Genomic DNA, 12982 nt, shown 5'->3' on the forward strand with positions numbered 1-12982 from the left:
GGAACAATAAGGACAAGGATAACACACATATGCACCCATCCTTGTCTTGCACACACACACACACACACACACAGTGGCAAAGGGGGCTGTCATTTCAGCTGGTGCACATTTGAGTTTGTTGAGAGAAGAAGAAGCTGTTTGGTTGTCCTCCCCGTCAAGACATTATTCTCGTGCACTAAAGATGAGAGAAGTCAAGAGGGAAGGAAGGATGGCTAGGCTCCCTCGCTCCGCTTCCGTCTTGTTGTTGCTGCTGGAGGGTGAAAAATGGAGGCAGATAAATCAGACGACGTTCAATCACCGTCTTGCTCAATCCGCAACCTCGGGGGCTCCCTCCCTACCCCCAGTGCCCAGCCTTCATTGTCAGGCCTCTGTACGTCTAATTACATGCACAAGTAATATATGCTTGAGTAAACACTACACCTTGCCCCCATTGAGTTACATCCAGAATTGAGATTTATGGGCCAAGCTTTGGGTTGTTTACGTTGTGCATCAATGAACTGAGATGTGTCATTCTTAAATAGTCATAACAAGGCCAAAAGTGAGTTCTGTATGTAAACAAATGTACAAATGTGATATAGTTATCCCCCAATGACGGCAAGATATAGTGTGGTGCCTTCAAATGAAACTTGTGAGCTTGTGTTTACAACATGGGAAGTCGTGTTCACAATATGCGTTCAAGCAGTTAAGTCGTGAGAGCACCGCTGCTAAGCAACGGCAATATTAACGTTACTGTTGGCATCTAGAAGCCACAGAGGCTATCAAATTTAGCAAGCTAGCAAGTGGGTAACATAATGCAGTAAAAGCAAATGCATAATGACAGAGGAAAAACATGAGGCCGTTGGGAATATCAACATTTTCCTCAGACATATTATAAAAATACGAAGAAAAACAATATACGACTAAAATTACAATATATTCACTTATTATGAACCGAAAAATTTACTTCCAAGGCCTCCGCCATTTCTGACAACATCAACAAACACGTCACAAGTTGTGAACTCTGAGCTTTCAGAAGCTTTCCACTTACGAGATGGTAAATACCACTTGAGTTCATATGGACTCTTCTTGTGAACACGGTAAACACGACCCCATTTGAAGGCACCATAGGTTACGTCCTAACATGATATTTAGTATTCGAAAACAGTATGTGAGATCTTTTCTGCTTGAAACCTTAGTATGAAACCAATAGTACGCAAATTGCATACTATTTCCGGTGAAAAATTCCAGTATGTAAACGCTGGACACTACGACGGCATAAATATCCCACAATGCAACGCGATAGTAATGACAACGTTCATAACAGACGTTGGCGGACAGCTCTGTAACGTCAATAGCGCTTCAGTTGAAGTGTTAGTATAAGATTCCACTTTGCTAGGCGTAATATAGTTTTTAAATTAGTTCAGACTTTAATTCTCACAAATCGTCGTTTTGGTCACATGAGATTGGCACGGGTTACCATGGTTACACTTTCCCCAACCGGCAAGGAGGCTCTCAGGAAGTGACGTTGTAAATTACTGCTCAGTGCGTCCAAAGAGATGCATACTACTGCTTATTCACACAAAAGTATGTTGAACGATAGTACACATATTGAGTATGTAGTGCATCGTATTTCAGATGCAGCCATATTCAAATAGTTTATATACAAGTCTTGTGCATTGTTTGATAATTAGAAGAGAGCTAATTGCTCAGTACGTTGCGTTGGACATCATTTGTGATTCATGTGCGAGACCTCTTACATCAGACATCTCTCAAGGCCTCTGGCATGCTTTCAGTAATCTATGCTACTTTGTGACTCATTGACAGTTACTATGTGTAGTGATGTCTGTCTGATTGCATCAAATGACATTAACCCCAGTGCACAGTCTTCCTCGAGTAGAAGTAGAAGACATTTGGCATATTGTTCCATCAGGCTTCAGATGTAGGCCCAGGATCCACTAGGAGTAAACCATGGTGTTATGGCCCATGACAGGAGGAAGTGATGTCAGAGGGAGGAAGTGCTCTGCTCAGGTTTTCTATTATGCCAAGTGACGTTTACTGTTCTGCAAACTCACCTTCATCATTTTAGGTGGCAGATAAAATTCATTATATAATCGCAATTTGGGACCAACCACACCACTACTACCAGAACATATTTTAATACTAATTTGTATTTCCCATTGATCAATAAGAACCTATATTGGTTTGATGCACATTGACACTGGATATACGTACAGTACATGGGACTAGGGCTGCAAATAACGATTATTTTCATTCTTGATTAATCTGTTGATGAAAATGTCGATCAGTGTTTCCCAAAGCCCAAGATGACGTCCTCAAATGTCTTGTTTTGTCAACAACTCAAAGATATTCAGTTAACTCATAGAGGAGTAAATAAAAAAGAAAATATTCACATTTAAGAAGCTGGAATCAGAGAATTTTTACTTTTTCTTTTCTTAAAAAATGACTCAAACCGATTCATCGATTATCAAAATAGTTAGACATTAAAGTATATCAGATATCAGGATTGTCGTTAAGTTTCCATTAAGCCATGCTAGTTTTTATGATGTCACTGAAAGTTATCACATTTGATTATATGAAATAATGTATACATTTTCCTCTAATGCCTGTCAAATAATAATACAGTTCATAGGTGAAAAATACAAAGCTTTTAGTAGGTCCAGCAGTGTAATTCTGGTGGTTAACAACATATGTTCTCCATATGTGGTGAATAGTCCTTGGTATGGCATATTACCTCTAAATCTTTCAGGGTTTCACACCATAATATTTCTCTGAGGTGAAAATTATGTGTTGTGAATTTAACTCCTTTTCTCATCACCTAAACTTTCAATGTTGAACTTGTATAGCTTGTGCCATGTACCAGTGACAGCAGAGCAGAATTCCAATAAGATAACAAAAGCAATACAATGACTAGACATGCACTTTAATATTCCACTATTATTCTGAATATGATGATATTCCAAACTTGATACGGGTCATGTAAACAGCATATTCGGAATTAAGCCTTATTCCAAACGTAGCATTTTACAATTAAGACATGTGGCATATGCCGATATTATTTGGGTTTTAGGAGCATTCTTTGGACAGGTATACGGCGCATTCAGAATATGCAATTGGGATTTTTACGCCAGTTTGCGACACACGGCCTCTTGCCTGTTTACGGATAGTTCTGTGCGTTGTACACAAACCAACTAGTAGAGTTTGCAGAGATGCATGTCCAAAAGAAAAGCCCACATTTCTGGTCGGAAGGAGAAACGCACCTACTTTTAAACAATATGAAAGATATCAATAGGTTTTTGGATATGTGCAAATATCGCAACGCTAACCTTTTCAAGAAGATGGTTTAAGGAATGAAAGCGGGAGGCCGTGTTCACACGGTCGAACAAATCCGCCACCGGTTCCGTGAATCGGAGTATGCACGGCTGAATGTAAACGGAAATATTAGTGGAATGTTCATTTTCATTAGCCATGTAAACATCATAGTAGGAATGTTGTCTTTTTCCGAATAAGGGCAAAACCTGGAATATTTTGTGCATGTAAATGTAGTCAGTGTCTAATGTAGTACATACCACAGCAACCTAACAAAGAGTCCTCTTGCTAAACAATTAACAAACAAGTAACATATACCTTGCCAACAACTTATAAACCCACACAGTTATTTACAGTTGGCATAATTGTATATAAATCAATTACAATAAAGGGACTTAAATTTAATCTTTCATCCATATTTTTTAACATGAGACTCTTGGATCTGTGATGAGGTCATTCTGGTTGAAATGAGCTTGCTAGTAAGAATATGCTATGGATATGACACATTAAATGGAGATGGTACATAACAATAATCCCAGTTGATAAAAATTAATACAGGTTTGTAGTATTCTTTAGAGCCGCTGTAAGTGTGGAGGATATGGGACAAATTTTACGCTTATTTTATGAATTTAATCCCTTTTGTATTCCAGTTATACCACTTGTTTATTGGTAAGTGCAGTTCCTTTAAAATACCATCCATTTAAATGGGAAACCAACGGTGTATTGGACTCAATCAAACCCTCATACAATATCTGCTCCTTGTCATCACTTGGAAAGGGATGGGATGTTTTGACAAACTGTCAATCTGTCATGTATCCCATAATGACTATCATATGTATTAATGTCTCAGAATTCCTAAAATGTGGTTGATAGCACGCAGATGTCAATCTTCTTTTTTCGATTTAAGACAGTTTGACAGGAGAGCAGCAGATGACCGTCAAAGCTCATAGCTGCCTCTTGCTTACAATTTAGAGAGTCTGTCTTATTCATCACCCAGGAGGTGTCATGGTCCGAGAGCGTGATTTCAGAGTTCTAGGAGAGAGTTGTGTGAATTTAAGAGGACCTATTGGGCTTATTTTCAGGTTTTTACATGTTTTAAATGTTCAAAAAAACGCTTTACTTTAACCTCTTTTCACCCTCCTGAATCTCCTGTCCCGCCCTCCCAACAAGCCCAGTGCCACTAGGCAGGTGTTATGCAAATGTATGACTTGGTGACATCACCACGTTACAGAAGAAAAGGTGGAAAGAAAGAGTAACTCCATTTGGATTGAACTTTGGACTTTATATCTTTGCAGACCTTTTACATGCACACAAAACTATATAACATCCTAAAGGGAAGGGAATAAGCACAAAAGCATTATAGGTCCCCTTTAACAACAGCCCAGTAAGTACCACAAGAAACCTGAAGTAGGGTCATGGATATTAGCAACATAACATGCCGTGTTATTTCTGGGTGTCCTATCTAAAGGCTTTCCACTACGGCTTTCACTAGTTCTGTCTTTATTCTAAGAGATCCTGGGGATAAATATAGATCCACTACCTTTAGTCCAAAAGGGTTTGTGCATTTCTATTTTAAGGACATTGGTACACAGCAGGTGAATGGGGATACTAGAGTAGAGAGAGGATACTTTTAAAACTAGTCCACTGATGTTTTGTTTCCCTCCATGGTAACACATATGGCCTGATTTTACTGCTGCAGCATCTTTTTTCACCCTCTGTCTGAACGCTCTCTTTGAGCTCCTGCCCCCCCCTCCCGAAAAATCCCAGTGTGCTCTGATTGGTCAGCTGGCCCACTGTTGTGATTGGTCAACAGAACCAAACTCTGCAGACTCTGCTTCAGCTCCACTCTAACTAGTTTTCTTTGAGGGCGTGCCAAACTAGCCGATAGGCAAAATATGTTACTTGGTGACATCACCACGTTACGGAGGAAAAGGCGGGACATAAGGCAAGGTGTTTCAGGCAGTTCAGGAGCAGTGTTTCTGTGGGGGAGAGTAACTCCCTTTGACGTGGACTTTGGGCTTTGTGACTTTGCAGACCTTTTACATGCCCAAAAAAAACTATCTAACCAACCCGGTCTCACAGGAAGGCGTATAAATACCACGACATTACAAGGACATTCCGCATGTCATTAGTACACATTTATGCCTTTTCACGTGTCATTTGTATGCTATGCAACTAAACTAAGACGGTAACGTCCGCAACTAGGTTCCGGCAACAAAACCACTTAGTTTGGTTACGTACGGAAACAACGTAACACAACTATGGAAAACACGTCACAAAAAAACGTTGAAGTATCGATACATATATATGATTCTAAATATTTGATACAGTTTCAATACTCATTTTCCGCAGTATCGATACACGGGTACCAGCTGCGCTTTCTGCTCTCCTCTCTGACGGCGAGTTGACACACACACTTTCCCCATTGTATCGAAAATGGTATAAAATATCAATATTTTACAAGGTATTGTATCGAAGTTGGAAAATCCAGTATAGAGACAACACTATACCGTAGCGTTTATAGGCGGATGTGTTTAAATTGCAGTCTGTACAGGATACATGGCGTACAAATGACACACAGAAATAAAGAAAGGCGTACTTATTGCATGATAAACACCGTACGCATTATCGTGGCATTCATACGCCTTTTCGTACAAACGGGCTGATATAACACACTAAAGGAAAAGGAAAAAAACATAAGAGAACATGAAGAGATTGTGAGAGAAGGGGTTGTAGCAACAACGTGACGTGCTTGAGTGGTTTGTTGAGTCGTTGCCATTCGGTGCAGGACCAATTTCATGTTGGTTGATGATTTGGTTCCTTTATTACTGTAGCTACAATTTTAAAAATGCATAGATGATACATCAAGGGAGCTCGATGTGGAGGCTATTAGGCACATAGCTGTTTCCATAGCTCATGTTGCTGTCATTACCCTACTTGGACCATCTCATGAATGATGCAGAGGAAGGGGCAGTCCTCTGCTGCTTTACACGAAACCTTTAGATGAGATTTTAATTGAGATCTGTTTAATAGCAAGAACAGGTTTTGACCGCTGCATATATATAGAGCTGATGAGATTGTTTATTGATGATAGCGCTGAATGTTTCGGGGTAGAATGTATGAAAATATCAGCGTCATGAGAGTAGCTGTGAACATAACACTTAACTCCAATACTCTCCCGTCATTACATGCACAGCCTCGAACATGCATATGCATGAAAAACAAACACTAATACGCATGACAGCACACACACACACACACACACACTGGCGCAGGCAGACCTCTCTGTGGATCTTCAGGTACCAAATTAGTAGGCAAAACCTCAGATCTGCCTGCAGTGGAGAACACATGGCTCTTCCTTTTGATCTACTTGTCTTTGGAGCATTTCCATGTACACAGAGATACTCTGCGAGCAACCTAAAAAAACATCTTTTCAAGTTCTTAACACCCTTAATTCTCTGCTGTGTTGATCTATCCATCTATCTATGCATCTACATCTCTCTCTATACATAAAGTGTGTATATGCCAGAGACACATACTCCCTGGATATATCTTTTATAACATCCAATAAGGCATATCTAAAAGGGTCCACCTGAGTGCAGTTATTAAGGTTTAATGTTTTAGGCACTAGTGTTGTGGTGGAGATGGATGGCACATAATGGCACTTAATGCAGTCTAAGGAAGAGTGCTGGTCAAAACATTATTCCTCGCACCCAGCCTGAGAACATGAGAAAGCTATCAGGGCCTTTATCCTTGTGCTTTACCATGGAAACGCTGTCTTCTTTTTCCCCCCTCACCATTACCGATTCTTTATTATTTCATTCAGAAGTCTCTTTTCTCCTCATTGCTTTAAAGCTTTGCTGAAAGCTCCCGACTGTTTCACTGTTGCTCTTTTTTTGTGCTGTTGGCCGGTTCACCAAACCCTTCTTTCTTGGAATCTCTCTCTCCATCTGTATCTCTTCTATCCATCTATCACTTTACTCTGACTTGTTTTTCTGATGCATTGTGCGCCTGAACAAATCTGTGTTTTTTTTTTTAATCAAAGTTTTCTGTCATCCGAGGCACAACTTCCATGTAATTAGTGATGTAAGCCTCTCCTTTATGCATATGCATTATACATGGAAGATGACACAAATAGCAGCAGATATGAAATGCGTGGTTCATTGCACATTCCATCTGATATTACCCAGGTTCTTGGTTTGCATAGAAAAATGAGCTCCTTGCTAAGAGTGTGTGCACATTTACACTGGTGTTTTAATAGAAAAATGTAGTGGGAAAAAGACATTTTAATTATCCTGTATTCTATAGAAATCTTAATATTATGCTCTATAAATCATAGTTCTTACCGTAAAATATAAAAAAGCTTTAAGACAAGATATATGTATATAAAAGACACATCAAAAGAGTACAATAAATAGTCAGACTAACAGGTTAAATAGCATTATTCAAATCACAATGCAGTAACAGCCGTGCGCAAGATATGAATGAATTAGGGCTGTCAAAGTTAACGCGACAATAACGCATTAATGCAAATTTCTTTTTAACACCACTAATTTCTTTAACGTATTAATGCAACTTGCGATTTTTAGGTTGTAGTTGGCTCAGTTTTAAAGCTAGAGTGAAGATACTGGCATCATATGAATCCATTGGTACCAACCATGTCATACTAGCTTGTCATGAAGTAGGCTAAATAACGCTCCAAACTTGCGCTAAATTTAAGCGAGGAAAAAATGGCATGACCATTTCGCAAGGCATCCCTTGACCTCTGAGCTCAAGATATGTAAATGTAAATGGGTTCTACGGGTACCCACGAGTCTCCCCTTTACAGACATGCCAACTTTATGATAATCACATGCAGTTTTAAGGTAAGTCATAGTCAAGTCAGCACACTGACACACTGACAGCTGTTGTTGTCTGTTGGGCTTGAGTTTGCCTTGTTATGATTTCTGGACAAAATCTGTATTTTTTTTGTGTTGGTAATTGATTTCCAATAATAAATATATACATACATTTGCACATAAAGCATATTTGCCTACTCTCATGTTGATAAGAGTATTAAATACTTAAATCTCCCATTTTGAACAGATAAAAAATGTGTGATTCATTTTGCGATTAATCACAATTAAATATTTTAATCTATTGATAGCCCTATAACAATTAGTCCCAGATTTAATTAAATGAAAGGCAATAGAAAACAGAAAAGTTGTGAGTATTGATTTAAAAGACCTGAGACTTGGAGCAGACCTCAAGTTTGAATAAAAGGTGCTTAGAAGCGCTGTTCCTCCGTATTTAGTCAAGGTTTATAAAAGATACATGTCTATACTTTTTTAACAAGACGTGTTTTTTGTGCCATATTCTCTCGGTCCAAATGCTTTTTCAATTCCTTAGACTGTAGTATGACTCAACTGAAGTACTTTTACAAACCTCTTGAGAGTTGATATCGACATTAAAACTTAATCAGTACTAGATGCTTAAATATTTTTCTCAGTTAGAGTTCACTTGAAGCCTTTGTAAGTATTTTGTTACTTCTTCATGTAACTTTATCTTGTGACTGGTTTTTACATTTCTTGAGGTTGCTAATCTCAGGAAAATCCAACCACCGAACAGCCCTTTTTTGAACCCTTAATGCACAAAACACGTCCAGAAGGCAGTCCCGGACACTGACTGCGTAAAGAACTGCTGCCTTAGTAAATCACACACTAATTACACGCAGATAGTGCTAGCACAAATTGAATGACAAGATGCAGCGCACATTTTCTCTGTGCTTTTATGGACATGAATCTGGCCCCCAGTCTCGTCTCTTTCACTAACATTCACACATCACGTTCATGTTTTTCTGCCACGCACATAGAGTGCATATACGCATCTCACCCCTGCCCTCTGGCTGTACACATCTTTCCTCTTACTGCAGACAGCATTATGTAGTGCTACAGACACACTATAGTCCTACTCGACAGCAACATATTAATTCGCCCTAATGCATTGTCAGACCTCCATCTCCTATCCAGCTCTCAAACCTTAAAACATTTCTATTGTAAAAGAGACTAAACCTTCATTTCAGACATAATTTACCAAGAACATACCGTCTGTGGGAGAGCAGGAACAACATTTACAGCCCCGCTGTGGTGATATTTGTGGTCGGGGGGCTCTTGAGACATCATTATCCTTTCAGTTTGAGACGTCTGAGGTGAGGAAGTAAACTCAGGAAAATTGGCTTGTCTTCTCCAGAAGCTTCAGGGGCCCCTAAAAACCCTGTTTACGCTTCGACAAACAGTTCTGCCGTCAAGTTCCTCAACTTTGCCATCTTGGAATTCAGTCACTTAGTGGAAAATGACTTTGACTTTTTCCTCGCTGTTAAATTTGACTTTTTGTGGTAATAAAACCTAGTGCTTTGAGTTCATGCCTAGTACTTCACCACACTAGTCCTTTATCACTTGGGGAAAGCTGGCCACCTGGGTGGAAGCCAACAAAAGTCAAAACATCTCACTTTGAAAGAGCGACCATTATTGGACTTGTTTCAGTGTTAACAGAAGAAGAAAATTCATGAGTCCTCGTGATGAATCTGTCAAGTTGGGCATTTAACGTTGCGTCCAAGTTAACTTGACATTAATGCTAACATCAGCTGTCTAAACTGCGGTGAGTTTGCATGACTAATGCGGACAAAGTTGCTGACTATCTAACCGCATTTCATTAAATTAAACATTAGCAACACGTCTCCACGGGGAAAAAGTATGTACAAGGCTTCCGGGAGGACAAAATTAACGACGAAAGCAGCGTGTCACATAGATGATAGTGGCTCTCAGCTGGTGTGGTTGGCACACTAATATGCGCTGATGTTGGTTCCATTGTAAATAAACCAAACCGTGTATAACGAGTTATCTCCTTTAAATCATCTTGCGGCATGTCCCCTCCGAGGCAGCATAACTCCCATCGGCCATAAACTCTCCATATATCTTGTTTTATATCCTCTTAGATGAGCATGTACTGTATGTGTGAGCCTCATGCCATTTCAGGCTATGATTGCTTTTGTAAATTTTGCATCTCTTGCAAGTATTCTATGAACAAGTCTGAGGGCCAACCACGGGATTATACAAATGTCACATCCATGCAGGGAATGCAAAGATCTAACGCTAATAAGTTCAGCGTTTTCTTCTCATTTTCACATCAAACATCAGATAGCATTCCGTCTTATCTGATGTGCTCTCAATGCATGATGGGATTGGTCTTGAAATATTGGTGGGTTCTTCAGCAAAACCCATTCAGATTGATTCTTGGTACTTTATCAAGTGTCAATCTGAATCAAACTAAAGAAGCATGTTTGAAGAGACATGGACTTTAACGGGTTGTAGACCAAAACAACGTGTATATTTGATTAACAACAACCTTTTATAGTGTGGAAAAATTGAGAAAATGCATTTTCTTCATCACAAGTGTTGCATTGCATGTGCACCATAAATGATTCATATATTAATGCTACAAAATGATCAATTTATTTCACTCTTTTCTGTAACTCACATTATGTTATAATATGTAACATATTAGCATTTTTCAATGGTGCAACTACTTTGTTTCACGAGAAATCACAGAAACAAAATGGAAAGGGAAAACATATTTCAGTTTGTCTCTATAGTAGAAATGACATGGTGATGAAAAGCCCTGAAAATATCCCAATTCATCTCCCGACCTCGGATTGAGATCTTCAAAAGACTTTTTTCCTCGCTGTATCTCTCGTCTCCTAATATTTCTTCATATTCTGGAAAGCAGAGCACACTAGGACACACACTGCTTGCTCTCCTTCTTAAAAGAAATTATTGATTGCTTGCATTTATTCTCTCTCTCTCTCCTCCCCGCAGCTCCTTCCAGACTGAGGAAGACGATGAGGTGGCTAACAAGACGTGGGTGCTGACTCCCAAAGTGTACGAGAGTGACGTCACGCACATCCTAAACAGCCTACTAGACGGATATGACAACAAACTCAGACCTGACATCGGAGGTGGGCGCTTCATTTCTCACAGATGATCCGTTTAGTCGCAGAATCCCAAAGAAATACACCCACATTTAGGACCGCATTTGTCATCAAACACGTATATGCTCTCATTGACTGACAAACATGCTTATACCCGAGGTCTTTACGCATCAACTGTAGAAAATAGGGATGTAGCATCTGTGATGTCACCCACTGATTTCTAAAAGGAGCCTGCCATATTCTCACTTGTTGAAGATAATCCATGACTGTGCAGCGGTGTGAAGCCTGAAAGACTTGTTAGTGATTGCAAATCAACACCAAAATACACCCCTTCTTCAATATTTAATATGATTTTCAAAATTGTCACAAAGAAATACATTAAATTAAAGGAATTACGTCTCTGAGACTCGTTCCTTTTTTGGAGAATAGAGCAGCAATTAGAGGAATTGCACCTTAAGGCACTTGTGCAAACTGAGAAGAGACACTTGCATATCATACTTACAGGGACCAGTTGTTGTTTTTTATCCCTTTTTTAATGAAAAACACATCAGCTTTTGAGGAGGTGAGTGAACATCCTTTGTGGTTAGGTTGATGACAGTGCTTTTTTTTGTCATTATCCAGGGGGCTTTCAAAGTATTTCATATGCCCAAGAGGTCACACATTTCCCTCAGCAAGTCATTGAGAGTCATTAGCTTCTCACACAACAACAGAGTTGGGTCAGGAATCTGTTGACTTTAAACTTGACTTTACAAAAAAAATGCAATTTCACCTTAACACCAGTGACTCGTTACTTTACTTGTACTCCAGCCTGATGGCTTGGTAGCACTTGATATCCTTCCGAAGATTAAAAATCATGTTATACAAAGTACTTTTATTCCTGACAACAGATACATTTTTGACTTAAAGGTCCCATATAATAAAAAAGTGAGATTTTCATGTGATTTTATTATAAAGCAGGCTTAAGTCTTATATAAATACTGTGAAAGTATCAAAACACTCAACCCACAGGGAAATACACACAGCCCGTATTCAGAAACTCTGCATTTGAAACAAGCTGTCAGGATTTCTGCACATTCGTGATGTCACGAATATACAATATTTAGACCCTTGACACAATTTTAAAGGTAAACATTCTAAATGTGTCCCAGTTTATTCCTGGTTGCAGTGTATGTGAATGTCATCAGCTGACAGGAAGTACACATGGACCCAAGCTGTTGCCTAGCAACGCAATTCTGTTGCAATTCCGTCAAAATGCGCTAAAACGGAGCGTTTCAGACAGAGTATAAATACAGGAATATTCAGGCAGACAGTATGAGGAAAATAAAGGGTTGATGTGATTCTCATTTCCCAGTTTGGCCCTTAGTGAAATTGAGATTGACACATTGGTTTAGGACTTGGACCTGCGACTTGTGACCTACTTGTGACTTGCCTCACCTCTGGTGGTAGCTAGTAATAATGTTAGTCATAGCACCTGATACATCTTTGAATATCTCTGCTGCAATTTGTAAAATGATAAGAAATAATGACTTTTTAATGGCACAGAATGTAAATGGTAGGCCAGCTGCACTGGGTGGCCTATTCACCGGCTGTAGAAATTGGGCACAGAAGCAAACGGTTCATCATTACGCTATACTGGGTAGTACAGAGTGTCCTTGTGTGTTTGCCTGTGTCCATTCTACAGTATGTGTGTGTTTGGGTTGTGTGTTGAAA

At 39.3% G+C, this 12982-nt stretch overlaps 1 protein-coding gene across 4 annotated transcripts in view; it reads left to right on the forward strand.

Moving 5' to 3' along the window:
• gabrg2 (gamma-aminobutyric acid type A receptor subunit gamma2) overlaps positions 1–12982 on the forward strand; it is a 67357-nt gene that overhangs the window by 1302 nt on the left and 53073 nt on the right. For all 4 annotated transcript variants that reach the window (XM_037748533.1, XM_037748534.1, XM_037748535.1 and 1 more), the window contains exon 2: positions 11160–11299. In XM_037748533.1, the coding sequence (XP_037604461.1) occupies positions 11160–11299 (140 nt within the window). The remainder of the gene's footprint in view (positions 1–11159; positions 11300–12982) is intronic.

The sequence above is a fragment of the Sebastes umbrosus genome, chromosome 17 (assembly GCF_015220745.1).
Source record: "Sebastes umbrosus isolate fSebUmb1 chromosome 17, fSebUmb1.pri, whole genome shotgun sequence".
NCBI classification, from domain to species: domain Eukaryota; kingdom Metazoa; phylum Chordata; class Actinopteri; order Perciformes; family Sebastidae; genus Sebastes; species Sebastes umbrosus.